General features: G+C 38.9%; 1 protein-coding gene across 4 annotated transcripts in view; it reads left to right on the top strand.

The window, feature by feature from the left end:
* The window catches only part of fndc1 (fibronectin type III domain containing 1), a 35,897-nt gene extending 10,731 nt beyond the window's left edge, over positions 1-25,166 (top strand). For 2 of the 4 annotated variants that reach the window (XM_075459383.1, XM_075459381.1), the window contains 19 exons: positions 3,554-3,799; positions 4,162-4,260; positions 4,376-4,493; positions 4,620-4,807; positions 5,371-5,478; positions 6,463-6,651; positions 6,742-9,345; positions 9,527-9,645; positions 9,922-10,033; positions 10,379-10,717; positions 11,397-11,471; positions 12,411-12,557; positions 15,324-15,560; positions 18,510-18,618; positions 20,759-20,838; positions 21,102-21,131; positions 22,559-22,720; positions 22,839-22,961; positions 24,374-25,166. In XM_075459383.1, coding sequence (XP_075315498.1) covers positions 3,554-3,799; positions 4,162-4,260; positions 4,376-4,493; positions 4,620-4,807; positions 5,371-5,478; positions 6,463-6,651; positions 6,742-9,345; positions 9,527-9,645; positions 9,922-10,033; positions 10,379-10,717; positions 11,397-11,471; positions 12,411-12,557; positions 15,324-15,560; positions 18,510-18,618; positions 20,759-20,838; positions 21,102-21,131; positions 22,559-22,720; positions 22,839-22,961; positions 24,374-24,489 — 5,201 coding nt within the window. In that variant the 3' untranslated portion in view covers positions 24,490-25,166. The remainder of the gene's footprint in view (positions 1-3,553; positions 3,800-4,161; positions 4,261-4,375; positions 4,494-4,619; positions 4,808-5,370; positions 5,479-6,462; positions 6,652-6,741; positions 9,346-9,526; positions 9,646-9,921; positions 10,034-10,378; positions 10,718-11,396; positions 11,472-12,410; positions 12,558-15,323; positions 15,561-18,509; positions 18,619-20,758; positions 20,839-21,101; positions 21,132-22,558; positions 22,721-22,838; positions 22,962-24,373) is intronic. The other 2 variants (XM_075459382.1, XM_075459384.1) reach the window with 2 other exon arrangements.
* The last annotated feature ends 1,884 nt before the right edge of the window (positions 25,167-27,050 follow it).

Genomic DNA, 27,050 nt, shown 5'->3' with positions numbered 1-27,050 from the left:
AGTACCACTAGTAATAGTAGTAAGTCTCTTTATTAGCTAATAATTCCCAGCCCATTCCAAGTGTACCAGTTGATAGCTAAATGAGCTCATTCTGAGGGCTTTCAAATCCCACAGATCACGAGAATCATGCAATTCTCACTTTTCTCTCACTGGTACACCACATCACGCAACACATCCATTTTGTCACACAGGGAAAAAATTAGAAACTAAATGTATTTGTATCTTTAACCCTAAGAACATACCATATATAAGCCAGGATCATAACTTTGTACTTTGCTTTCATGACACTTTCAGGCCACTGACATCAACTTGCACCTTTTACCAAAACACATTGAATGTTGGTTCACTACACAGTCAACTTAGCCCCAATTTGGGAAGGCAGACAAAAGGAGAGACGTAGAATCTTAAAAATATTCTGCAAGCGGGGGCCAACAGCTAAACATATTTTAACCACCAACTGTAAAACAGGTCCATGCAAAAATACCATTGTTTTGGTGTACGCTCAAGTTGTTCCATCTCTTCAAAGCTTCCAGACTTCCTTTAAGCCTTTAAAACAATATGATCAAAGCCCAATACATGGCTCCACAACTCATATATTCTGCAAGCAAATAAAATGATGTATACTTCATCATCTCCCATAAAAGCTTTGCGGTTGTTTTTTCTTATATTGTCCCCCTCAGATTCTCTCTTACAATTTATGCATCTGGGAAATATCTGCTACTTGTAGTTACTCAATAACAACTATTAATTGAGCAACAAGCTTCGCATTATTTTAAAAGCTTATCAGTTAAGGTTTCTGAAGTGGCTACAAAACAATCAGATCATGAGCATACTGGCATGTTCATAGTGGTGTTGTTTCTTCTCCTTTGCTCATATAACTTGTTAGCTAATGCCCCGCTGTCACCACAATATGAGTCATTGTCTGATTGCGGGGTAAATGCAGGACTGTTCCGTACTGCATTGTAAAAGCGAATAATCGTTCGGGGACATAAGCTGTGAATGATTTCATTGTTGCGCAGTAACAGTGGGGGAAAAACGGAATGAAACAAAACAATCTCTATCTATATATAATGGAATAAAGCTGGGTATCAGAAAATTGGGAAATGTCATTGTAGCAGCAATTCACTTAAATCATTTGAAAAACTTATTTCACATGTACACAAAGCTAAATATATATGCAGTGTACCTATATATGAAACTAACGTACTGAGTAGTCAGCTCTGCTGACAGCCTCAGTCAGTGTGCATTTGATTCAAACACCCAGCAGACGGTGGCTTTTCAAGAACCCGCTTGAAATCATTGGCAGTTATGTCATTTAATAAGGTTCACTTGGCTTACATTGGGTAGCTACCTCTTGTTCCAAGATTTGTTTATCTGAAATAAACATCAGCCAACAACAAAGACATTTCTTTACAATTAGCTCATCTCAATTGTCGAGCAAGCAGAGGAAACCGTGACAGGCCAGCACTGATTCAGCCATCTCAATACTATCAACTTAAAAGGTCTTTGTCAGTTTGTAAGCCCAAGTGAATGAATTATGGAAAAGATATTAACTTTAGTGTTGTATATTTTGAATGGAGCTGATTTCTCAACTGTCCATGTTTGTCAGGGAGCCAATTCGGCATTTTAAGCTAAATTGATTGTCTTTGCATGCAGGAAAAGTCTGCCGCAGAGAAATGTTTGTGGAAATTAAACTGCGGATAAAGTGAGCAATGCACTCTGTCATGAGATCTAAACCTGCCATTTTAATTTTTGCAAAGTTTTTATGGGTTTTTGGAGGTAGGGAAATGCCAGACAGTTGTTAAAGCCAGTTAGTTTTTGAGGAACCCTTAGGGACAGAAAACAGTGATATTTGTCAGCATCCTCTCCTGAGCACACTCAACTGGGTCTTCCCGCATAGCACCAGTGGTATGTCCATCTGTCTGCAGGACAGCCTTTCAGGATCTCGGGCCATCGAACATCCACTAAAAGACAAAGATTTGGCATTAAGAGTACTTTGGAGTCAATTATTTTGTGGTCACTGGCTGGGTGACCTGGGCCAAACTATGCACTGTGACAGTTTTCCACAAAGAGAAAGACAGGAAAAAGGAAGGAATTCTGAGGAGTTCACTTATTAAAACCAAATGGGGCTATTTCTGTTTAAAGTTTATAGCTTGTGTCAGAAGAAATAGTAAAGTCTTCTGACTGGATTTACAGAGTCACATCATTAGTTGGTTGCCATATGATTGGTATGACTAACAGTGTACACAAAGGAAGGAAATTAAGTCAAATTATGAAGAAAACAGTTCAAAGTATTATATTTTTTGTAGTTGTGCTTTTTTGATTGTGTAAACAAGGATTCAGACAGGATACAGAGGTAAAACCATGGATGTTGAGGTTTTGTTATGCAGTAATGAAACATTCAGCTACAATGCACAGCTGATAATGCAAGTATTTTGTTTCAGCTATAGTATATTCTCAAACAACATCAAAATTAATAAAAGTCAGGAAAATTCTCGTGGGAAGGAAAGTCAAAATACACCAGTTGAAATATGACTTGAACCACACTTGTGTTTATGTGACACTAAAACATTTTATTTTTGATGTGCAGTTCCATTACGTAAAAGTGCAGAGAGGAAAAGCAAGATCAGGAGACAGGGATTCACTGAGGGAAGTTCGTGCATCCCCAAACAATGCTCTCTCGATCCAAAGGGAACAGTTCACTCAGCTGTGCTGGCAGGACTGAGAGGAGACGCTCACTGAAAGACAGAAATACAGTGTTCTGAGTTAAACTGAAACACATCACCTCTTTTCTTAATTAGAGAATTTCAATTAGAGTTGTGTTTATAATCCTCATCACATCCTTGCACCACTGACAAGTAAAACTCCTCTGCTCTTGTCTTTTTTAAATCATTACTAAAGAAGACATTTTTGGCTCTAATAGACATCTAAACATAGTCAGACTCCTCTGTCTGTTCATTGGAAGAGGGAACCCTGCATAACACCAGCTGACTTAGCAGTGCTCACCCAGATGTGCTGTTTATCTCCGTTGATCGGACTTTTCATCCGATTATGAGAAAAGATATGGAAGGAATAAAGGGAGAAAGGGAAAAACGAGACAAAGGCGTGGGACTGACATGAGGGTTTTGGTTTTTTATTTGTGAAATTGGCAATGCTATCGCTCAGCACTGCAGCCAGATGAGGGGATCGTCTGGCTGTCTGAGTCAGTAGAATCACTACTAGGATTAGATTATAGTGGGAGATAGAGAACCAGAAATTGGAGAAAATGACAGGGGACACATTTCAGTTCTAAAGCATTTCCTTTTTGGGATAACTGGCTATATTCACGGTCACCATTGGACGTATGTGATATCTAATTATGAATTTATTAATGAGCGGATATGCCTTGAGTGGAAAAGTTATGGACCAAAATTTTCCATGGAAGTTTGAGTTTCAACAGGACCCCAGAGGGAATTCCAGCACAGAGCACAGATGATGAATGAATTATGGGGTCACAAAGGCAAGACAAACTTGACTGCACTGACTTTTGCCATTCATTATCATCCACCAACAGGTTCAGTCAGGTCTCCACAAACTGCAGCTAAAAATCGCTCCACTGCAGGAAGGATAGCCAGAGTGGACAGGACGGCTCAGTCAGTAGGTGTGACCAACACCAGAACACACAGGAGGGCTCCTCAGTCCTCCTCAGGTCCCAGGCAGCCTGAAAGAGCTGTGGCAGGAATGCCGCTCTTGGAAAAGAGACGCCAACACCACATCAAGCCTCAGGCTGACCAGAGAAAAAGACACACACCAAAACTAAGTAAGAAGACCTGCATCTTTTATCCCTAATCACATGATTAAATGGAGTAAGTGAAAGATGATACTGAAGTAGAGATGCATGTGTGTAAAAAAGCATCAGAAGCACTTCTACACAAGCTGCTAGGCACCACATGACACATGGCTTTAAATGTATTACTGTATTATGATGACTGCAAACAAACCATCAATGCAAAGGCTGTCAACATGCAGATAGCATTTTGAGCTTATGTTCTTATTTATTAGTTTTTTTGCTGTTTTTTTTTATTCATGATAATTGAGCTACGTTTATACATTTTGTTTGGAGTATCTTAAGTTTCCATAGTGTAAACCCTGGCCGTGCCTGGTATCCCTTTCTATTCATAGCATCTGAGTCCGTTCATGTGGTGTCACTGCAGGCACAGAAGGCCCAAAGTCAGAGCCCACCTGCCAACAGAGCCGTCTCAGCCAAAACATCCACACCAGGTACAAATCCAAAATTCTGAAGAAACTACAAGCTGACCTATAACCAAATTCAATGTTCATAGAGTTAGTTTGGACCTAAAAACATGTCTCAATGTTTTGTTTGGATGTTATCCAGAGCCACCAGAGTATGAGGCCCGGGACATCAGTGTCAGGGTCATGTCTCCAAAGTCAGTCCTCATCTCCTGGGTTGACCCTGCTGTTGAAATGGGGAAAGTTGCCGCCGAGGCATCCAGGTGGGATTTTCAAAAGTGTATGATAGTACATAACTGTTAATAGGATGGAAAAAAATAGAGATCAAGAGAAAATGAGAGGAGAATACCACGCCTTGAATAAAACATTTCCATTTCATTTTAACACAGATTGTACACAGTTAGGTTCAGAGAGAAGGGTGAGTCAGCGCGGTGGGAGTACAAGGACAGCACCCAGAGGAGATTGATGATAGACACCCTGTCTGCTGACGGCATGTATGAGTTCTCAGTCAGAATCTCTCAAGGAGAAAAACATGGCAAGTGGAGCGTCTCAGTCTTTCAGAGAACTCCTGAGTCAGGTATGTATTGCCAATATGTGCTGTTTATAATTTCAGCTGAAGAATAATGATTGCAAGTCACATAGTAATCCAGTACAAGAGCCATAACACTTCATTTTCCTGACAAAATGAAAGGAGCACTTATTCTTAGAAAAAAATAATTCGCTCTTGCGTAACCTTTCCTCTTAGCTCTTTTCTACTTATTTCCTCATGCCACACCTCATTACATTCACCACCTATAACTCCCATCTGATTTTTTAGTTTGGCTGCAGCTCTGTTATGGCTGCAGCTTTTATACTGTGTCACAGGAGCTCCTGAGCGGTGGTTCGTTGGAATGTCAGTATTTGCTGCCTAGCTCAAAGTTCAGATCTCCATCTGCAGCTTCATACAGGCTCTCAAGGGGTGGTTCCTGTCAACATATGGCAGCTGTATTTTGTTCAGTTGAAGACACAAGTATCCTTACTGTTTTTATGTGCTTTAAGCAGTCATTTTCTTAACCTTCTGTACTTTTCGCTGCCTTCGTTTTTTTTCCTATTTTATTTTCATACCTGTCATTCCATTTAATGTCTCTCTTCTCTTGATAGCACCGTCTGGGCCACCTGAAAACTTTGAGGTCAAGCCACTACGAGGAAAAGGAACTGCTGTCATTGCAACATGGGATTCTCCTGAAGAACCCAATGGGAGAATAAGAGGTGAAGCCACGAAGATTAAACTAAACTTAAATAGAATCATTTTTGTTTAGAAATCTGTACTTCGATTATGACTTTTTTATTAACCAAAAAGGGGAAAGCTAAGGAATATTTATATTTCTGCCATGATAGCATCTCTTACAATAATGTTATCCAGTAACCATGAATTTTGGTTTGACACTAATTTCCAATTCACATTCACAACAACAGCTCCCATTACAATCTTCTTATTTGCAGTACAAAGCCAATACAGTTCCATACATGTTACATTTCATATGACATATTAGATTTGTTAATATTGCATCTACATGAGGAACACATTTAATCAATCAGTGAAAAATTTATTTGGAGAAATTTCTTCCGAATAATCAGCATTGCCGCTCTTTCAACACACAAATGAATTTATGACAAAATGATGGAGAAATTTGTGTTTTTGACACAATGTAGTAGCTATATTTTAGCTGCATGAAAAGAGGTCTCACAGTCTATGTTCAGACTGCGTAATAAAAATTGAAGTTACTTGTCTTATGCAGTTTGGACAAAATCTGTATGGAGATGGACTTAAAGGGATAGTTCGCCTCTTTTGATATGAAGCTGTATGACACCCCATATTAGCAATATCATTTATTAAATTTGACTTATCCCCTGCCGCGTCCTGTGAGCTGAGTTCCAGTCTCGTTTTGGAGTTGACGAAGGAAGTCCGGCGAGTTGGCTGGGGCTTAAAAAATAAAGCGTTTTGCTTCTCAAAATAATATGTGTTCAAAAGAGTAATACATTTGCATCACAAAATCGTTCATCCAGAAAAAGTCAGACCGCACAATCGCTTGTGGATGTCGATAAAATTCAGTGCATTTATATCAAAGACTGCTCTTTTAGTTTAGAAATGTTGAATATGATGAAGGGACATGTAAAACAAATTCGTATTTTCAAACTGAGCGCTACTAGTTAACATTTCCTCCTAAATGTTTGTGCTTTTCTGCTTTACAGAGTATATACTGTCCTATGCTCCTGCTATGAAACCATTTGGAATGAAAAGCACGACATACCGTGGTAGCACCACCACAGCCACCATAGATGGCCTAACACCAGGAGAACGTTACATTTTCAAGATTAGAGCTACCAACAGGAAGGGAATGGGACCACAGAGCAAGGCCTTCAGTGTTGCCATGCCACAGTGTAAGCACATTTGACTGTTTATACATGCATGTGCGCTTACATATCACACATCATAACCCTTATGATCATTGTCATTGTGTCTCCTGTCAGCCAGCAGTACTGCCTCATCATTCTCAAAAAACAAGAACAGCCAACGGACTAGCTCTTCTTCCAAACAGGACACCGACCTTGACGAATTCAACCTCCAGCCAACAGAGGCACCAGAGGAACCAGTCACAACCTCTCAGCCACGCCCTGCCATGCCTTTCAAGAGGCGTCTACGTCCACTTTCTCAGACACGCTCCTATCACAGTATTTTCTCCTCTGTCAGAGGCTCAATGAGGAATGTGGTGAACAGAGGCTCAACAAGAGGAAACGCTAGAGAGGATGAAGAACAAAAGGAAGAGAAAGCACCAACAACACCACCTCCAGTAGAAGACACAACAACTACGAAAGTAGTGCCAGAGACAAAAGAACCAGACAATGATGTTTCCGCTGTATCTGAGGATGATGTGGACTATGATGAAGACCATCTGACCACTGAAACCCCTAGCCTAAAAGTTTTCACTCCCTCCCCAACTAAACCTGTGCATATTAGTCCTAATCGACCAAACAGAAGGCCAGTTCAGATCAGAATCCATAAAAAAGCTGAATCAAAGGCAACTTCCTCTTCCTCATCCAGTGATTCTTCTTCATCTTCTTCCACCTCCTCTGTTTCTTCATCCTCCAAGGATGCCTCACAATCTTTGCCTTCTTCTTCCTCTCCATCCTCCTCTGCAGCCTCTTCTGCAACCTCTTCATCATCTTCCTCACATATCCAGTCTGCAGCTAGTAGAAAGGACATGGTAGCCTCTACATATCCTGAGAGCCAAAATAAGTACAATAAACCCAACATAGTACAATCAATACCCTCCACTACAGGTGTAAAAGAAACCAATTCACAACAGACAGACACCACAAAAGCAGGTAGAGGTTTCTCTTTGGCAGGGCGCAGCAGCAATTCTGGTTTTGGTTTGAGATTTGGTAATGGCAAAAGACATCCTGGAGTTCAACTCATTTCTGGGAATTTAACCCGAATGGTAAATGGCCACAAACCTGCCGTCACTACTAAGTTGAATTTACCAAGCAGATCTCAGAGCCAAGTCACATTAAACACACGTGATTCAGCAAAATCTCAGACTACTTTACCTCAAAGAACTCAAAACCACGAAACATCAACTACTTTCAATCCCAAAGAATCAAGGTCATTTTCAGCAAGCACTTCAGACAGTCAGACTTCATCAGATTCATTTGCTTTTGACAAATCACCGTCCACATCAGAGTCTAGGTCTCGGGGATCAACAATTTTGCAAGGAACTAATCCATCCACCTCACAAAGTAGTGTAATTCACCCTTCGATTGCTGCCACATCAGGTTCCTCTCAGTCAGCTTCAGGAAGAGGTTCTCACAGCTCTACAGCCTCACATGATACACACAATTCACAGGGTTCACGTCCATCACCTGATCAAGATGCTTCTTACGGAGAGAGAAATGATGACAATAATCACAAAAATGCAGAAGATGCAAAAACCAAAGTGAAGGAAGCAACTTTAAGCACTATAACACAACCCACAGAGAAGGAGGAAAGGGAGGAAGAAAGGAAGGATGAAAGCACCAAGGGAACAGCTGTAGTTTCACGGACTAGAGTCAGCTCTTCATTTGCTGAAAGATTCCCTTGGCTAGCGAGTCGTTACCCAGGTAGATTTGGCCCAAATAAAAAGGCAACATCTTCTAGGCAGAATAGTAAGACTCCTTGGACCAGGGTGTCATCATCTATAGGAGCTGGAAGACCACTTTTAAGGGGAGCACAAACCAGGGTCTCAGGTGCTGTTGGTGCAACAGGAGTGTCCTCAATGCAAGATACCACTGAGGGTCTCAGGACTCCAGCCACACGTGATACACCAAAGGATGGGATTGGTGCGGGTTCAGTTAAGCCTTCTTTGACCAATCCAAATACAGCATCAAGTGAGTCGAGAAATCCATCTACCTCTTCTGCAACCTCAGCCTCTACTTCCTCAAATTCTGATTCTCATCAGTCCTCAAATGGACGCAGAGGCTCCAGTGAGCCCATCCACAGGGAAAACTCTAATGTAAACAGAAATGATAATTATAAGGACTATCTCAGTGAAAGGAGTGGAGACAGTACTGGGAAAGTTGTAGTCCCTGCAGCAGCCCAAAAGAAGCCTACTATAACCTCTGCTGTCCACAGAAATGTAGAAGACAATGAGAGCATGAGTATAAGGGAAACTTCTTCCAGGACCAGGTCTGGCACGTCCTCTGGAGCCACTTCAAATCATCGTCATCCTGGTGTAGGGTTGAATGGAAGGATGCGTTCTTTCTTGGTGAACAGGCAGGTCGGTGGGTCAAGGCCCTCCATCCGACTACAGCCAGCGCAGAACTCCAGGCTAGATGCTTCAACGTCTGATTCATCCTCCTCCTCATCTTCTTCCTCTTCTTCCTCAAACTCGCCTCAGCCAGTGTTGACCTCAGATCGTGATGTTGGCAGTGGCACTACTATGTCAAAAACAGGCGTACTGATGGGAGGCAACTCTCAATCGACATTGTCTTCATCTTCATCAAGAGATAGTTTAAGGAATCATGGGGGTAGGCTTCGCTATCCCATCGGTTCAAGGAAACCAAGCAATGAGGGAGGATTCAAACCTAGCAATGGAAATGGTAAAGTCATGTGGTATGTGCATGTGATGAAAAGTTGTTGACAGATATAGTTTAATGCAAAAGGCACAAGTACTTCCTTGATCTAAAATGTTGTTAGAATTATATAGTGTGATACTTTGATAGTTGAGTAACACTATTTTGACAGACTTTTATAACACAGCTGCTTCAAATCTTTAATTAGTAGGTAAAAATGGACGACCCAATCTGACGGGAGCCAGTGAAAAAGAATCTACTTCTTCTCATGACACCAGCAAGGCTCCCGCTCAAAGGTTTATCACAGGACCTGATGGAACCAAATGGGTAATAAAGTGTAATGACCTGATTATAGTTTTATCAGTTCCTGAATTATGTACAACGCATAGCTGTGAATCCCATGAAATAGTTATGTCTATGTACAAAAAATAAGAGACTGTAAAACATTTATAGAAATTGGTAATGCTTCATCCAACTGAAATGTCTGAAATGTCAAATCAGCCAGGGTTTCAATTCAAATTAGAAATTTGTATTGAAATTTGTATAAATTTGTAGCTCCAGCAGATTGCCATATAGATTTTGCTAATGTTTTTGTCTGTCTAGGTGGTTGACTTGGAGCAAGGGGTTCTTTTGAACCAGGAAGGACAAGTTCTCCAGGACTCCCAGGGCAAACCCAGGAGAGTAGTTCTCGGAGAAGATGGACGCACTATTTTTGGTGATATGTTCATTGATTTGTATTTTGAACAAATAAAGCTCAGACATGTTTGTAAAACTGTACTTGATCAGATATAGACTATTGTTTTCATGAAACCTAACCGACAAAAAGCATATTCATAAAGTTGCTGTAACTTACATTTGTTTCCATTTGGTAATCATTCTTCAATTACTGAACTGGATCGTGCAATTTTAAATGTATGTTTAAGAATCATGATCGAGAAAAGGTAAATTGCTTTTTCATGATTCTTTTAAGAATGTGTTGCAAAATGTGCATGCCTTGAGCTGTCTAAGGCAAAGTCATAAATATTGAACTTCCTCTGACAACCCACTCACTTACCAACAGACCACAGAGGCAGCCCCCTGGTAAGCCAAGAAGGGATTGCTCTGTTTGGTCACAGCAGAGATAGCCAGCCTGTGATCAACCCCAAAGACAAGGTCCTCATGGTTGGAGGAAAACCTGTTCTTGGTTTGGACATTTTTCGCCCCAGGATTATTACCACCACCACCACCACCACCATGGCTCCGACTACCACACCTGAACCCACCACTACTGAATGGATGACAGAGGAGTCTACCACTGCAATGCCATACCCAACCTGTCCACCTGGAACCTTCTCCAAAACAGATGAACATGGATATCCTGTTCTGGACCCAGAGGGAATTTTGGACTGTTATCCAGAAGGTAAGTAGAGACACTGCAGTTACCATAGAAAAAATATGAATCAAAATAAAGACATGTGCTAGATATGTGAAAAATATATTGTCGTGCCCCCACTTGTAAATTTGTGTAGTTTGTAGGTTCTACACATATATAAAGTTATTTCAAGAGAAAGAATAATGCACATAAAGGAATGTGACCTCAATGAATCTCTCAGATATATTTGTTACCATTGAGCCCAAGGCCATAAGCGCTTCCTGTCTGTACAGGAGTCCTATTACTGTGTGTATAACTGTGTGATCTGGTCAGTGTGTGTGCGTGTACAGTAGATGTGGGTGTCTATGCAAGACCAGGAGAACCACATATAAGCCTCTGCATGTGGTAGCTGGCTGTGGTCAGAGCACTGCTGGTTTAAACACTCCACAAGCTGTCAGCTGCACATTGTCATTCTGTTTATGTAAACCAAAACGAACAGGCACGAACACACAAGGACATTACTGCTACCACTGAACACACATGTGAATTTTAAAATAAGTAGCACATACATTGCTTTAATCGCCATTCATACAAGCACTCCACATACAAACAAATATAAAATGCATTTTTAAAACAAATCTTTTTGTTGCATTGACTTCAGATTCATTGTGAGTACAGAGATGTGTTCAAAGTCCTGTAAGATTGATGCTACAGCTTGTTCCAACAGAGGACTCCTCAGGAATGGAAATGGACCACATGCTTACAGTGTCCATGGTGCCTGATGCTTTTGCTCTTGAGAAAGGTACTGGCTGAGTTTGGCTTGGGACCGACGTACTGCCACAGGGCTGGGATGGACTAAATTGCACTGTATGCTCATTGTTTCGTGACTGTTACCCTGCCTGTTTGCTCTGTGTCTATTTATTTTTTGATTAGAGCTGCTTGCGAGCTATTCCCTTCTCTTCCCCCTTATCTTGTCTGTGGCCTTCACTTTGTTTCTCTTCTTGTACATTTGTTTTGGTTGGTCTCAGTTCATTGCTAAAGCTTTGGATATTTTCCATTGTAAGCTGTTTTTCATCATCTGTATTCCAAAAGCCCTGCCGCATTACTAAGCTTAAGAGAATGTCCTGGCTATTCATTTCATGCAATATATTTGCTGTTTTAACATTGCTTTTTAATGCAATAGATTAATCTTAGCTTCAGGCTAACACTAGCTGAATGAAAAACTGATTTTAGCATTTAAGCTTCATTTTACTGGATGCTTTTGAACGCCTGAAGGAATCAGTTGCATGTGACATTTAATTTCTGTTTTGGGTTTGCAAGAAAAGTCACATTGAGTTTGAAAATATTTTCTTGGCATTTTCCTGCCATGGCTGGTTGCTTATGTGTGGACCATGATGTAATGGCAAGGTCCACTGGTGCACTACAGACAAAATCTGTGACGAAAGAGCAAAAAGCTCATTGAATTTCAACCACTGTAACTGTACACATTTGTTAACTTTGGAGACTTGTGAAGTGGTCGTTGTCACAGACATGGAAAATATGGGCTGCAAAAATATAGCTTTGGGTGTTGGATCCTTTGGAAGTAAGCTCACACATCTGTCCACAATTATTTAAACCAGTCTGACAGTCATTACACACTCATTGTGACCTTTACGAAGGATTATAGAAACTCAGCAGCATAAAATGAAGTAAATACTGTAAATCTATTAATCAAAACCTCATCTATGCATATGGTTCTTAGATGAGATGATATTTGCCCAGACCACCTTGCCACCATCCACAGTGTCTACCACTACCACAAAGATTCCAGCTCCAGAGGCTCCCACCAGACGGCTCAACAAGGATCCTTCAACTGAGTTTGATCTTGCTAGAAAGAAGCGCTTCACAGGTATTCAAGAATTTAATTTAGTGTGTGTCCATTAGCAAATCTACCCCTACATACTCTTTGTACTCTTTGTATCTTAATAAACTACACTCCACTGCAAAAGGTTGCTGTAAACTAAAGAAAATATAGCACACATTCATATCACATGACTTTTATATTTGTACAAGATAGAATCACAAATTGTGATGGACCAGCCGATAATTCTTACCCAACTTTGTGGTTCCCCTCAACTTTATGAGACGTTGTAGAGTTTTCCAGGGCATTTAATACACATTTATTATTTTGGCTCTCACAGTGTTATTTTCAGGCTAAACTGGCCATTTTTTTTTCAGTAAAAAATAAAAAGCTCTGTACAGAATAAGTTGACTGTTTTCCCAATCTTTCAATCAAAATATGTTCCCACTTGATCCTTTTCTACTCAGGATTGTTTCTGCATCATGACTTATGCTGCATTTAACGGCAAAAATGGAAAGTTGAACTTGAAATCCCATAATTCGTGGAAAGATATCATGACAGCATCCAGTTTTACTTTGTTGCTTTGATATAAACTGTAAGACAATTGTCAACAGTTATGTAGTTCTTTATAAAATGAACAAAAAAAGACTATGAAGACTAACAAAAAAAAAAAGATTTTAGGTCAGGTTGTGGATTTGTAACTAACTTTAAAACAGATTCTTGTTGTATTTTTTTCCCCCCTGAAATTCAGAGTTCCCAAATGCAACTAAATAGAACATTAGCACCAAACAAGATAAAAGTGATCGATTTAAAGAAAAACACAAGAGCATTTTTCTCCCTATCCTGTAGTATTAAGGTGGTGCATCCATTTCTTGATTGCTGACACAGATCTGTGAAAATAGGTCAGGTTATAAGGGAGTACTGAGTTTGTGAGCATAATGAGGCATAAAGAGGAATTAGCTAAAAGTACAGTGAATATTGGATCTCAAATTGCCATGTGGCAATCTATCTTTTAATATATATGATGTATGTCTAGCTAAAAAAGTTAAAGCGCATGATTGACCATACAGAGTCACATGTTGTGTATATGTTTCTATGATTGATGAGGGTTTCTTAGGGCTGTAAATACTAACAGACTGATAGCTCTGTTTCGTTTCATAGAGGACTAATACATTTCAACCTTGATGTTGACTTTCTTAACAATACCTCATACATATAAGACCTTCTCAGACTGTACAGGAACAAGTTGTTACAAAAAAAAAAAAAACATCTACAAACGTACCATAATTGGGTCTTAATAACAGAGTTCAGCCAAACACGCTGTTTAACTTGTTCCTTGTTCAACTTCTCCCTCTTCATGTGTGCTTAGTTTGGCCTCTCGTACTCTTATCATCTCATACAGTTGTACAAATAGACTAAAAGATATTACGCCAGCCCTCTAAAAACTACACAATGTAAGATGGCCGTGTCACATTCCCCATGCTGAATAGATTGACTTTGACATTTGAAATGGCTGGTGTGCCCCTTTTATTTAGAATTCTGATGAGGCAGCTCCTTCAGAACCATATGCTTATCGTAAAATATTTCACAGATTCCGGCCCATCACAGTCAAGGTTTATCACTCCGGATGTGGATGAGCCCACTGTGCTGTGACGCTTGAGTAATAGCTTTACTTTTTGCTTATAGACTGATTAAATGCAGCTTGTCACTATTTGTTTCAATCTTTGTTTGAAACCTTTTTTAAATGCAGAAATTTATTGCGGCGTCTTTATAAGTACGGTGTCAGAACTAACATCATCTGCTCCAGAAGCAACAATGAGACAAGAACACGGCTCAATCTGTATCGGTAAACAACTGCTATCTGCTGACGTCAGCAGATAGAGACAAGTCTGTTGGCTCGACGTGGAGACTTTCTCCTCCCTGTTTATTGGTTTAATATCTTTCATGTAAATTCATCAGCTTAACAGTCTATCAACTTTCTTTGAATGAAGCATCAAACGTAGAGGTATCACCTCATTATCTGTCTGAACTTCATGTGTTAGAATGAATCTTAACCAAAAGCACATGTGGGACAAAAAATATAAAGTGATCATTTTTAGCTGTTGTATGAATATGCTTTACGGTAACTTCCAAATAGATGGCCTTTGCCATAAGACAAAAAACATAAGTAGCAGGATATTTGAGCCATAAATTGCAAAGGCATGTCATAGTAGTCTAGAGTTGACATTGTTTAAACTGTTATAATACTGTTGCCCAGTGATCTGTATCAGCCTTGCACTCACCAGTTTTTTGGATCCAAATTTTCAACAGCAGAAGAAAACAGTTTGCCTCTGTCAGAAGGTGCAGTTATCATTTTAAGTTTGCTTTTTGCTTTTTTAAAAACACATGACCAAAGCAAAACATGTGGATCTTCCATATGCAGGGGCCTGAAGAGACCCTGGGCATGAAAATACAGGAATACACCCTTACATTCACCTTGCAAATAGAGAGACACATAAATCTGCTCAGCAGATGATGTAGTTTAGTTTATGACTGCATAGTACAGAATGGCCATATGGCTGCCGATTGGCCTCAGAATTAAAACCCTATGCCTATTATTGTATATGTCTGGGAATGTCTTTTAGAAAGAAGAATGCAGTGGATCCTTACAAAATTAAAATGTAATAACCTTGAAAGTAGTGGTATATATTTTAGATTATTCCTGTTTATACTTTTAAGATCAGCTATTTAGTTTTTTGTTTCATAAACTGACAATATCAAGAAATGTCTTCCTCAAATATACATTAACTGACATAACTGAATTCCTGCCCTCAGCTCCTTATGTGAACTACATCCAGAAGGACCCAGGTGCTCCTTGCTCTTTGACAGAGGCTCTGGAGTACCTTCAGGTTGACGTCCTAGAAAACTTGATAGAGAAGGACAATGAGGCAGCCAATCAGAAGCAGCCTCCTAAAAACAAACCTCATAACTTCACAGTGGTCGCCATGGAAGGCTGCCATTCGTTTATCATCCTGGACTGGGCCCGTCCCTTGAAGGATGATATGGTGTCAGGTAAGTAATGTTTCTCCAGAACTAAAACTGCAGACACAACTGTACTCACAAATGCATAAAGTAGAGCCTTACTTTTACTAACTTGCAATGAAAATAATGGCAATGTGACTTGCAGGTGTTAAAAGGATATGAACAAAAAAAATAATGTCTAGTGGGACTCAGTGCTAACATTAGCATTACATTAGTAATGCTTTAGCATTACATTTCAACATTAGTATGTAATAATATAACAAATGTTTATGTATTAATGTGGCTGCATGCAGATCTTAAAAAAAATTTGAGAAAAAGAAAATTAGAAGGAAAAAAAATATTCTTCTAACAGCTGAGATATAAATAGATAATTGAAAGATCGTTCAAGAAAAAAAAAAGGTCTCTGGTTCCTCTTTTCTTAACTGAATATAGTTGAAGGACTGCTGAAATGAGAGAACAAGGTGTTTGAAAATATTATCTCGGCCTCTAGGAAAATGTAGTTTTATGATTCTTATAGACTATCAGTTAATCAGGAAAATCATTTGTTTCCTTTTAGTCAAAATGCAGTCGTCAATAGTTAAAAGGTGCTCAAAATGCCAGGTTATCTTTTCTGAAGAGTAAACTGTAAGTTACAGAGAAGCAAAGGCATGAGCATGAAAGTTATTCTGAACACAGCCCAGTCTTTACTTTCTAGGTGGAAACTAGAAGAGCTTGTGCTTTTCTTCTTACTGAGCAAAATATGAACTGTTAAACGTTTAATGGAAGTAAACCGCTACACAGGTTTTCATTTTGCTGTTGTTCAAACCATCCTCCAAGGGTATCATGACTGTGTATGGTTATACAAAAAAAAAACCAAAGAAAATAAAGGAAAATTAGCGTATCAGTCTGGCTTTAACGTTTTACCGGTGGGCTCGCATTCATAAGAACAGGTGAATACCGAAAAGAGTCCACAACTGCAGCAGAACATGCACTACAATTCTGTTTAATCAACTTGTCATCTATTGTGGTTCAGCAGATATATTTAACATGTCACCAGCATCCCTTTGGACATTTCAAGAACTCACTCCAGCACTTTATTTTGAATAAACATAGCTGTAACTGAACATGTCGACTAAGGTTGCTCAACTCCTGCTGTTTCAAGTGGAAAATCAAAAATCTTCTGACCTAGAATCTGACAGACGGAAAATAGGTAATAAAAAAGAAAGACACTGGAGATAGTGGCCTACTGTATGAGGCTTTGTGGACTAACAGAGTTAGCAGTCTGGTTAAATAGAGAAGCAATGTGTTTCCTTTGGCAGACAAGCACGAGCTCCTGGTCGTGCTATGGACGGGTTAGTCCTCTGATTTATAAAACAGATAGATGGTGTGCAGTCACGGGCATTTTCCTCTTCTCTTTCTTCTCATCCATTCTACTTTGTATTTATTCTCAGCTCACAGACTGCTGACAATTTCTGTTGTACTACATTTATCACTTGACAATTATTTTGTGAAATTCTAATGACTTCAAGGAAAACTTGGGAGGATGCACCATAAATATCTTACCGTCAACAAATCCTGTCAAAGATATAACGATAAGTGTGTCCAAAGCCTGATTTAACTTACTTTTCTGGGCCATAGAGTTTCTCTCATGTCCAACAACTATTAAAAAAGCACTGAGCCATACTGGGTATACTATTTCATGCCATAAACCTTTTTTTTTCCAGAAACTGAATCCCAGAGGCTACGGTATTTCTAAGTCAACTATTGTGCCCATATTTTTCACAATGATAATTCATTGTATATGAATCCCTTCCGTGAATCAATGTTGATTTCTTAAGATATCTAGTATATATCTTCTGACACACGTATGCAGGTTCACACATGCAGATCCAATTACAAAGTGCTGTTTTAGTGTTTAGAGTGTGTTTCCACAACCATGCTTTACAATTTTTGGGTCACAGCTTTCAAAACAAGTGAATGGAAACAGCTGTTAGCAAATGGCTTTCACCTGAAACCAACTTCTGGTTCCATTTACTGTGATGTGGGGGGAATTTTTACTTAAAAGTTTTGGGCAAAATCATTCATTGGGCATTATAGGTGTCCTACTTCCTAACTTTCAGGAAAACAACTGACAGATTCTCCCATCCAAACCAGGGGAAAGATTCTGTGCAGATTACAGCGGCAGATGGGGAATGCTTCAGGAGACCTGTAGTTTAACTACATAAAATGGAGAGAGAATGAAAATCCAAAAGGAGAAAACAAAGTTGCGAGTGCTTTCCTTCTCTTCCGTGAGCAGCCAGCTGCGTTGGTGCAGCTCCAGTAAAAACAGAAAGCAAACTCAAAAGTCCAATCGAAACAGTAGGTAGTCTGATATGTGACAGAGCTGGTCTCTGTAGTTTTAAAGTGAATCATCGAGGCCTGTGTGACCCCAGGTTGCTCGCTGGAATCTGATGATTTGTCTGCGTGGCTGAAGAGAAGGAAAAAACAGACAGACAGAGCAGTTGGAGGACATTTAGCTTGATCTCTGGAAAAGAAAATGCTATTTTTCCTGCAGGGTTAAAAGTGTGGGAGACCACCCTCTGTGAATAACTGCTGTTACTTTATAAATCATCAGTAAAAAGTCATGTGAGTCCCAAGTTTTTCAGAATGTTTTCATTCAAGTCTTTGATATCATCAATATACATTTTTGAAAATGACCGTGTTGTTTTTAAACAAATCAGTACATGAAGTTTTTAGTTACTGTTTTCTGCTGTTCTGTGAGAGAGGAAAACGTAAGGCAAAAACACACAAAAAAGGGCAAATGACTGTATTTCTCCAATGTAAAGCTCTACTACTACTGTACTGAATCTGTGCATGTTGCTATTTTGGGCTGAAAACGTTCGATAAATGTAGACCCTTTCTCCATTTCTAGCTGCTCCTGCTATGGAGAACCTGAGTTCCATTCTTTTTTTAAATAAAACTAATAGGCCTTGCGATTGATTTTTGCATTGTTCCCCATAGGCTACTTGGTGCACAGTGCTTCATATGATGACGTCATTAACAACAGGTGGTCCACCAGACCCTCCAGTGGGACACACCTGCCTGTGGAGAATCTCAAGCCCAACTCGAGGTAGCACATATATGATTGTGTATGTTTATGTCCCTGTGCACTACATGCGTAGTTGTATGCTTGGAGAGAAGTTGATGCGTGCATTTCCAAGAAATTTACAGTATCAGCTCACACATGGGAGCCATGAAAAGCAAGAACCTGGTTTTACAGAGATTCGCTTGGTTACAAGATTTACTCTGAGCTTTGTGTGACAGTCTGGATTTGTCCTATATGTTTGTGTGTTAATTTATAGCATGCGTGGATATCAAACCAGGCTAGCACTGATCAGCGCAGACTGTGAGTTGGATGCTGCAAAGCTGAGAAAAGCTCCCACAGAGTGAAATAAATCAGTTCAGCTAAACAGAGGCAGCTAAGAAACAGCTTTGATTCAGATGTGACATGCTATAAAAGTCTGTTGAGCTCTTAGAAAATTCAGTGAAATGTAAATACAGCACATATTTTCTGACATTGATTCACAGATACAGCTATTTCACTCTGTTTCACTTATTACAGTTTCCACAGCCATGTCCTATGAGACGCAGGTCAAGGTTTTCATGATTTTCCAAAATGCATTAATGGAATTTTGGACAATGGAAGCATAAATTTATTTTGATGTTGTGACATCAAACAGGTTTGCCTCCTTGGCATTATGTTAGTATCCAGGATCATGAGATGGTTTATGGGACAGTGTTGGCTTCCTCTGGTTGCCAGAACTACCGAACAACGGTCATATTACATCATCCTGGATTTACACACTCTCTGTGTTGGACTGGCAAACTTGTTCACCCCCAAAGGCAGCTGGGATAGGCTCCAGAGCCGGTAGCTGTGATCAATCCAACCACAATAACAGAAAATGTAACCTTTTGATACATTTGGTATTTGGCACAGACATTGAAGAGGTGAATAAGGAATTGTTGGGCCAACTGTAACATCTGGAACTATATACAGATGATCGAAAGGGATTTATAGTAATTTTTAATAGAAAGAAAAGTAACTTTATGGTTTTAGTTTCTCATGTGACTTTATAATAAGGGGATTTTCCTTTAAATTCGATTGGACAAGAGAAGACATTTAATGATATCAGCTTGTGCTTCAGATAAATGTTGCTTTTTTCTGTTGCTTTTTTTCCATATATCAAACAGTTTTGTGAGGAAATCATTGTTTGAGAGCTAAGAAATCAGAAATTAAAATGATTCGTTGCAACATGTTTCCTTTCAATGTACCTCAGCTGTGCTGTACACCGAGAAGCATATGCTCAGGCTGGATTTAGTTGTGCAGTTTCCTCATAATTTAACACTCTAAATGAAGAGCTTTACTTGTATTCAAAGTTTCAAATGGCTCAGTGTCTTGATGCAGCACTTTGCATTCTGTTTTTACATTCTGGCTCACATTTGCTTTTTCTCCCCCTGCCTCCTCTTTCATTACATCATCTTTATGCAGCTGCATTGCTTTCTTGTCTATTTCTCTGTAACATGTATTGGTCAGTGTTGTCACGTGGCTGTGGTGATTAGATCCAGGTTTTGTGGCTGCATGTGATGAAAATTTTTGGGTTGAAAGCACTGGACCATAAACTTACTGTATGCGACCTTTCAGTGTGGAAAAATACCAGTGTGCGTTCATCAGTCACTTACAGTGGAAAAGTTTACCGACTCTTGAAGTTTTCACTGGTGTTTTAGCGTGATAAGACTAAATCGTACTGGCCGCCTGACCTTGTTTTGCCTTCTGGTAAGAAAGTTTGTGACATGTAGTAAAGCTCTTGATTAGAGCTTTGTCTTTTGTATACTATCCCCCTTTCAGTCATCCATATTTTCATTCTCTCTTGGCATTTATCTATTTATTTCTGTGCTTTGCTTTTTCCATATTTGTCCCTTTTGGTGTCATTCCTTCTTCTTCTCTCTGCCTTTCTATTAGTCTTTTCAATCTCAGTCCCTCTTTTCTGGCTTTCCCTCTCTCTGACTCCCTTCAACAACTAGCCATTATATTGCACTGGATTACTTTGGGTATAAACAGGATGACTGTTGAATCAGGCTGAGTAAAGCATGCCAAGTTATCTGCTGTATTCATTACCTTTTTACGGTTACAACTAAGCTTACAGAATGACACTTAAACCAGCAATCTGATATTGTAAATCTTGATATTGTGGTCTTTTCCTTTCATGTAGATACTACTTCAAAGTGCAGGCCAAGAATGTTTTTGGTTTGGGACCATTCAGCGAAACACTCACCTATGTCACTGAATCAGGTGTGTATACATACATTTTCATACATGAACTACTAAGCTCAACCCTTAATGAGACAGCTCTTTTTGCTGTATGTAAATGTGTGCAGTGTCCAAACACTCAACACATACTTTTTTTTCCCTGTAACGCATGGTATTCATACCAGGTGCACACTGCATTAGGTGGTCAATTGGTCTTTCATTCTCATAATGAAATCGGCTGAATGCATTAAACTTGCACTGCTGCCCTTTTATTCTCAGTGAAATGTTTGCATTCCTTCTTTCAGATGATCCTCTGCTCATCGAAAGGCCACCTGGTAAGTCTGTCCACTGAAAGCACAACTCTAATTCAAGGTCAACACTATGTCTCGCTGAAGCAACACTAGGCTTGTAGAAACGGTGATTATTTTCTTAAACAACATTAGCGGACCAAACTCTCGACGGATTTTCTCTATCCAAGCTTTTCTCTCTTTCTTTCAATAATATCAGTAAAGCTTTTAAGCACTAAATTGCTCTGGGGAAGCACTGAAATGACCAGATAATAACCTAAAGGGGGCCTCAGGGCATAGAAGGTGAATCTGTCAAGACAAAATAGAATATCTGCCAATTCTAGTTTATATATTAGAAATACAGGAATCAGGACATTGCGGTGCAGAAATGGCAGAGAAATGTTTTAGATAATTAAAGTTTAACAAATTGATATTGTAGTTTATTCACAAAAAAAAAATACAACAGGTTTTGTTTTGTTTTTTCAATTGTGAAATGTTCCATGTGGAGGCTCTTTATCATAATTCGTGGAGAATAAAGTTTCTGCTAATCTTATGAACTTGGCTACGTTACGTACTTGGTCACGTTAGATGTATGCAGACTGTACAATGACAATGGCAAAGTTTGCTGGCTTGCTACTCACTACAGTTTCTCCACTATTTCTCTCCATGCTGCATCTCTCTTTGCGCAGCCATGGTATGAGCTAGAGGAAAACACATTACAGACAAGACTCATGTTTCCTTGCTGCCACACACAAACACTTTGTTTGAATTCCAAAATGTGTGTTTATTTCGTTTGACTTCCATCTGAACTGACAGAGTTTGTTTGGATTTTATGACAAAGGCACCAGAGTTGGGTTGATACACAAACCACTCCCTGCTATATTCACTCTGATTGCTTAGACACAGCAGTTACACTGCAGAATGATCATCCTTAAAATCTAACTCTCTAAAGAAATTTGCCTTTGGTTATCTTTGGTTACAATGGCAATTGTTACGGTAGTGGTCTTTGGAACTCTCTTGCTTACTTATCATCATTCAAAATAACATTTTTCAGACTGAAGGTGACAAGGGGCGGTGCAGCAAAGAACAAAAAACAAAATAGTATAGACCTCCAGATACAATTTTGAACCTGTAGTTTTAAGACTTTACACATGATCACTTCATTTGAAAGAAGGATTACAGGTTTAAGGCACTTTTATATTGGCTCAGTTTTTGGAAGCCATGTCCATCTTTGTTATATAATCTATCCACAAAACATAAAAGGGCATCAAGAAAGGGCAATGTAATATGTAGAAACACAGGTGGAATTTTAACAAGAGTTAAAAAATAAAAAACATTCTGGCAATTTTGAGCTGATCATTTAATTTTAACTGAGCTGTTGCAGATGCTGTATGCTCTTATCTCCCTCTACATCCATTGTGTTTCCATGTGTTTCAACATGTTTTAATGCTACATATTACTCCTCTGCTCCTCAGGTGGAGAACCAATTTGGATCCCATTTACCTTCAAGTATAATTCAGTTCACAGCAGCTGTAAGGGCAGCCAGTATGTGAAGCGGACGTGGTACAAGAAGTTTGTGGGAGTGGTTCTGTGTAATTCCCTTCGATACAAGATCTTCATGGGAGATGGTCTAAGAGGTAACATCAGTGCTATGTTTAGATTTCTCTCCACCTCACTATTGTATTTTTTTTTTTAGAAATAATCAACCTTAAGCAACTCAACATTTCCAGTAATGTTCACCCTGTGCCCCCACAGAGCCTTTTTATAGTATAGGAGATACAGTTGGCCAGGGAGAGGACCATTGCCAGTTTGTGGACTCCTACATGGATGGAAGAACGGGCCCAGCTTACCTCTCAAATAATCTGCCCTCAGCGCAAGGTAAACAAAAACAAATGTACACTTTGCAGATTCATGACTTTTTTCCATGCAGTCTGGATTTAAATAGGTCTATGGTGCACCACTGAATTGATTTTATCTGCATTAAACACAGATGCAGAATAATGTTTAAATTAATACTTTTTAAGGGGACTTATGTTTTGGACCAAAAGTCACGTGCTTTTCATAACTACATTACTCCAAACAAGTTTTTAATTTTACCATAACCGATCAGATTACTGCTGTAACTTCCTGGCAGTTATTGTCGTCGGGTCATATTGGCACATATTTCTTGAAACTTGTTTCAGACAGGTAATCTACACAATTTAGGCAAATGGGCAATGCTGTAGGACATTTTTATGTTATTTTTCAGGTTGTTCAAGGTAATGGACATGGCAAGGACATGACAAAACATCTGCATTAGAAGAAAAAAAATACTTTTTATAGCATCAAATTACCAAATTCAAACCAGAATTTTTTACAACTTAAAATATTTGTTTGATTAGTGCCTTCTTGGTTCGATTTTCAGTCACATTCGGTACTCTGTTTAAACAGACTTTCAAATCTCCTGTGTAGCAGTTTCTCTGTGTTGGACTGTAATAAAAGGATTACTTTAAAGCTATCTTATGCTGGGCAAATTTTCTAATCATAGAATATTTAATATAAATATATATATATATATATAGAACGGATCATAGTTTTATTATTAAAAAAAAACATGATAATTTCCAAAAATGACTGTGTGATGTCATTTTTGTCATGTCACAACATGACCAAAAGTATACTCCTCTTAAATCGTACATTTGGATACAATTTTGTATCCACTTTTGTCACCCAGTTTAATGATGTGGCTTTTTTGTGGGATTTGTTATTTGGTAAATAAACTGACTGAATGGCTGAACTATGAGTGTTTCATTACTTTTCAATGCTTACATTTCAACCAACACACTTATCCCTCTTTTTATTCCTAATTAATTCCCGCACCTTGGCAGAAGATAATGTTGTTGCCATTTGCTGTTTTCCTGTTTGTTAGTGTGGTCATATTAAAAAAAAAAAAAGGATGAAACATGGCGGGGTTAGTTGGAGCATGAGCAAAAGAAGAGACGATTTATTTGGTTCTCTAAGCACTCTAGAATAGAATTGAAAAATACTTTATTCTTTTTTTTTCTCTCTTGTTATGTTGTTATCTTTTTGCATTGTTATCTTATTCTGAAAAGGTTTAAAAGCACCTGATTGAAGAATCAGCAACATTTAACGGTTACCTCTATGTATCTAAATCCTGTCGTTTAGCAGGAGTAGATGGAGCAGCATTAATTTGATCTTTTGCCTAAAATATCCTTTAAATATTAATATAATCCTGGTTCTAAGCTATAAACTACATATGTGAATGTTCTGATATATTCTATGTGTTGCAGGATTTTTCCGTGCCTACAGACAGGAGCCAGTTCAGTTTGGAGTGATTGGTCGACGTACACCTAATCCATTCGTTGGCTGGTATGAATGCGGGGTGACTATCCCTGGGAAGTGGTAACATCAGGGGAAGAGAAGACATCATCACTATGGGCAGCAGCTCTCTCTGCATCCTGCTGCAGGCTCTCATCTTTACTGGTCCTGCCCTTAAAAACAGACTTTTGCCTGTGAGCACAAAAAGACACCACTATGAATTTATTACAGCTTCAGAAAAAGAGAATATAGTACTTTTAAACAACTCAGTGTATATCGTTACATTGCACTTTTTATATAAAGCAGTCTGTATATTAGGGAAAAAGAAGCATGTGTACTCTTGCTTAGCTTAACTCTTATCTCAAAGTGTCCTTGTATTTTTTCCAACTATCCCAAAGAGAGATCCTCACCCAGTGTTATTTATCTCATCAATAATGCACACAAATCTAGTCAAATAAGTGACATTGGACCAAAGTACAAGCTGCAGAGCTAACTGTACAAATGGGCACTTAAGTTGTGTACAGGTCTGTTGTTTTTCACTCGTATTATTTGTATTACATAATGTAATGGCTTCTGATTGCTACTTCTAATTTGTCTCTTTGTGGTATAAAACCATCATACTATTTTTTTTTTTACACCTTTTTGGTATTCACCAGAATCCCTTAAAAGTTACTGTGTAAGTTTTGTATGTATACGGACAAAGAATAAAAGACAAAAATATTTGCTCAGGAACTGTGGGAGATTGAATAAAGGTGCTATCCCAGCAATCCCAAAACATGAATCATATCATACTTCACCCTGCTGCCACGTTCTTTTTTTAGCAAATGCTTCCACACATGATCCAGATCTACTTAACCAAGCTAATGGAACATTTGAGTCACAGTCGAGGTCCAGCTGAGCCAGTTGGATTTCCAAATATTATAATCTAATAAGATGTCAAGTCAACACATTGTAGGCCGAAAAATGAAGTCGATTTAAAGTGCCAAACACTGCCGTTCCTCCAATGGCCCCTTGAGGCTTGCTTCAAAGTCAAGTCGGTCCCAAAGACCTTCATGTCACAATGCCAAATTTTAGAACATAGATTAACATGTTAACAGTTTCAAAAGGGCAGATGGTGGACTCAGTTAGCCAGAAGTGGGAGAGACTGGTGGTTAGCGTGAAGGTTATGGGATGGGCAGGCACTTTCCAAACATACTTAGCAAGTGATTTGATTCAGCATTTGACTGTCAAAGTCCAAAGGAATTTTCAACCAATCAGATAAATCACGTGGAAACACAGAGAACTAGTCAGTGAACAGGAGCTGTCATTAAATACTCACACATCACTGCTTATGTAGGAGGCTGGTCAGTCTAGACTTTTGTGTTTTGGCCACAAACAGACAGCTTGGAAACTGTCGAGATTGATTCTCTGATCGTAGAATCAGAGCCACTTTAATATACTTTTCTTGAGCATTTCTATTCTACTTTTTACTCTTTATCTTTTGTTCCAATACTATAGAGCACATATCGTGTGCCGAATCATTACTTTTATCCGGCAGTGGGGGGTGTCATTTGATTGTTTTATGGAAGTGGAGGAAGATCTAAATGTTATTAGGAAAAAATAATAATTTTTTATATTTTTGTAGATGTTTAATTAAAACAAAATTACTGGAAGCTATGCTAAGTAACAGGTACTTAGATTTAGTGAATGTACGTAGTTACAGCCGACTGGGGGCTTTCCTTTTGGTAAAATATAGCACAAGATTTAATCTGATGATAAAAGTCTACTTTCCTACTTCCATTTATCAAAGTATTGAAAGTGCAACCTTTTTTTGTAATCTTAGAATTTGCTGTTATTTCTGTGAAATTCTGAAAAAATCTTTCCTAAGGAATATGCTTTCATTTTCGTACCAAAAACCAGCTGTGGCTCTTTGAGTTTACAGCACCAGTTAGATGATTAGCAAAATATGCATTTAACTGGTGCTCAGCAGCAAAATAAACCAAGTGAAAAGCTCTCTCCAACAAGGCCAAAGGACTGGAGAGGTCTACTTTGTATTTCTTGCCAGTTAATCATTACTGCGTTAAAAGAATTTTGCAATAGTTTCTCAGCCATGAAACTGATTGTTTTTTCTCCACAGAGCAAAAGCAAAATCTGCACTGCTCTTTTCAGAACTTGCCTGAAAGTAATTACAAGCATTTTTTTCCTCTGTGTGTGCAATGATTATGATATCCAGCAGCAGGCAAGCCACTCATTTTTAACACATACAGCACAACTCTGCCTCATATTGATCTCCAATCATTCCTCAGTGAATGGAAAAGACTCTTTATAACCTGCAGAGTGGAGACGACTGTCGTGCTGCCCATTAATCACTATTATAGCTTGGGCTCATAACTCAATGCTAATACATAACTGTCATTCATGTTACTACAAGACATATTGCAGACACTGTCAAAAAGCTTGGAAAACGCATCACTTGCGGTCATTTCAATTCAATTCAGTTCAGTTTAATTAATATATTGTAATCATAATCCACTCAAATCTAATTAATTAAATTCAAAATTAGTCCAATTTTGTGCATGAGGCGACTGTAAAGAAAAACTACTCCCCTTTAACAGGAAGAAACCTCTGGCAGAACCAGACTCTGGAAGGGTGGCCGTCTGCCTCGACCAG

Source organism: Odontesthes bonariensis, chromosome 24 (assembly GCF_027942865.1).
Source record: "Odontesthes bonariensis isolate fOdoBon6 chromosome 24, fOdoBon6.hap1, whole genome shotgun sequence".
NCBI classification, from domain to species: domain Eukaryota; kingdom Metazoa; phylum Chordata; class Actinopteri; order Atheriniformes; family Atherinopsidae; genus Odontesthes; species Odontesthes bonariensis.
Note: the sequence above shows the minus strand (reverse complement) of the source record. Positions and strands in the feature narration are given on the sequence as shown.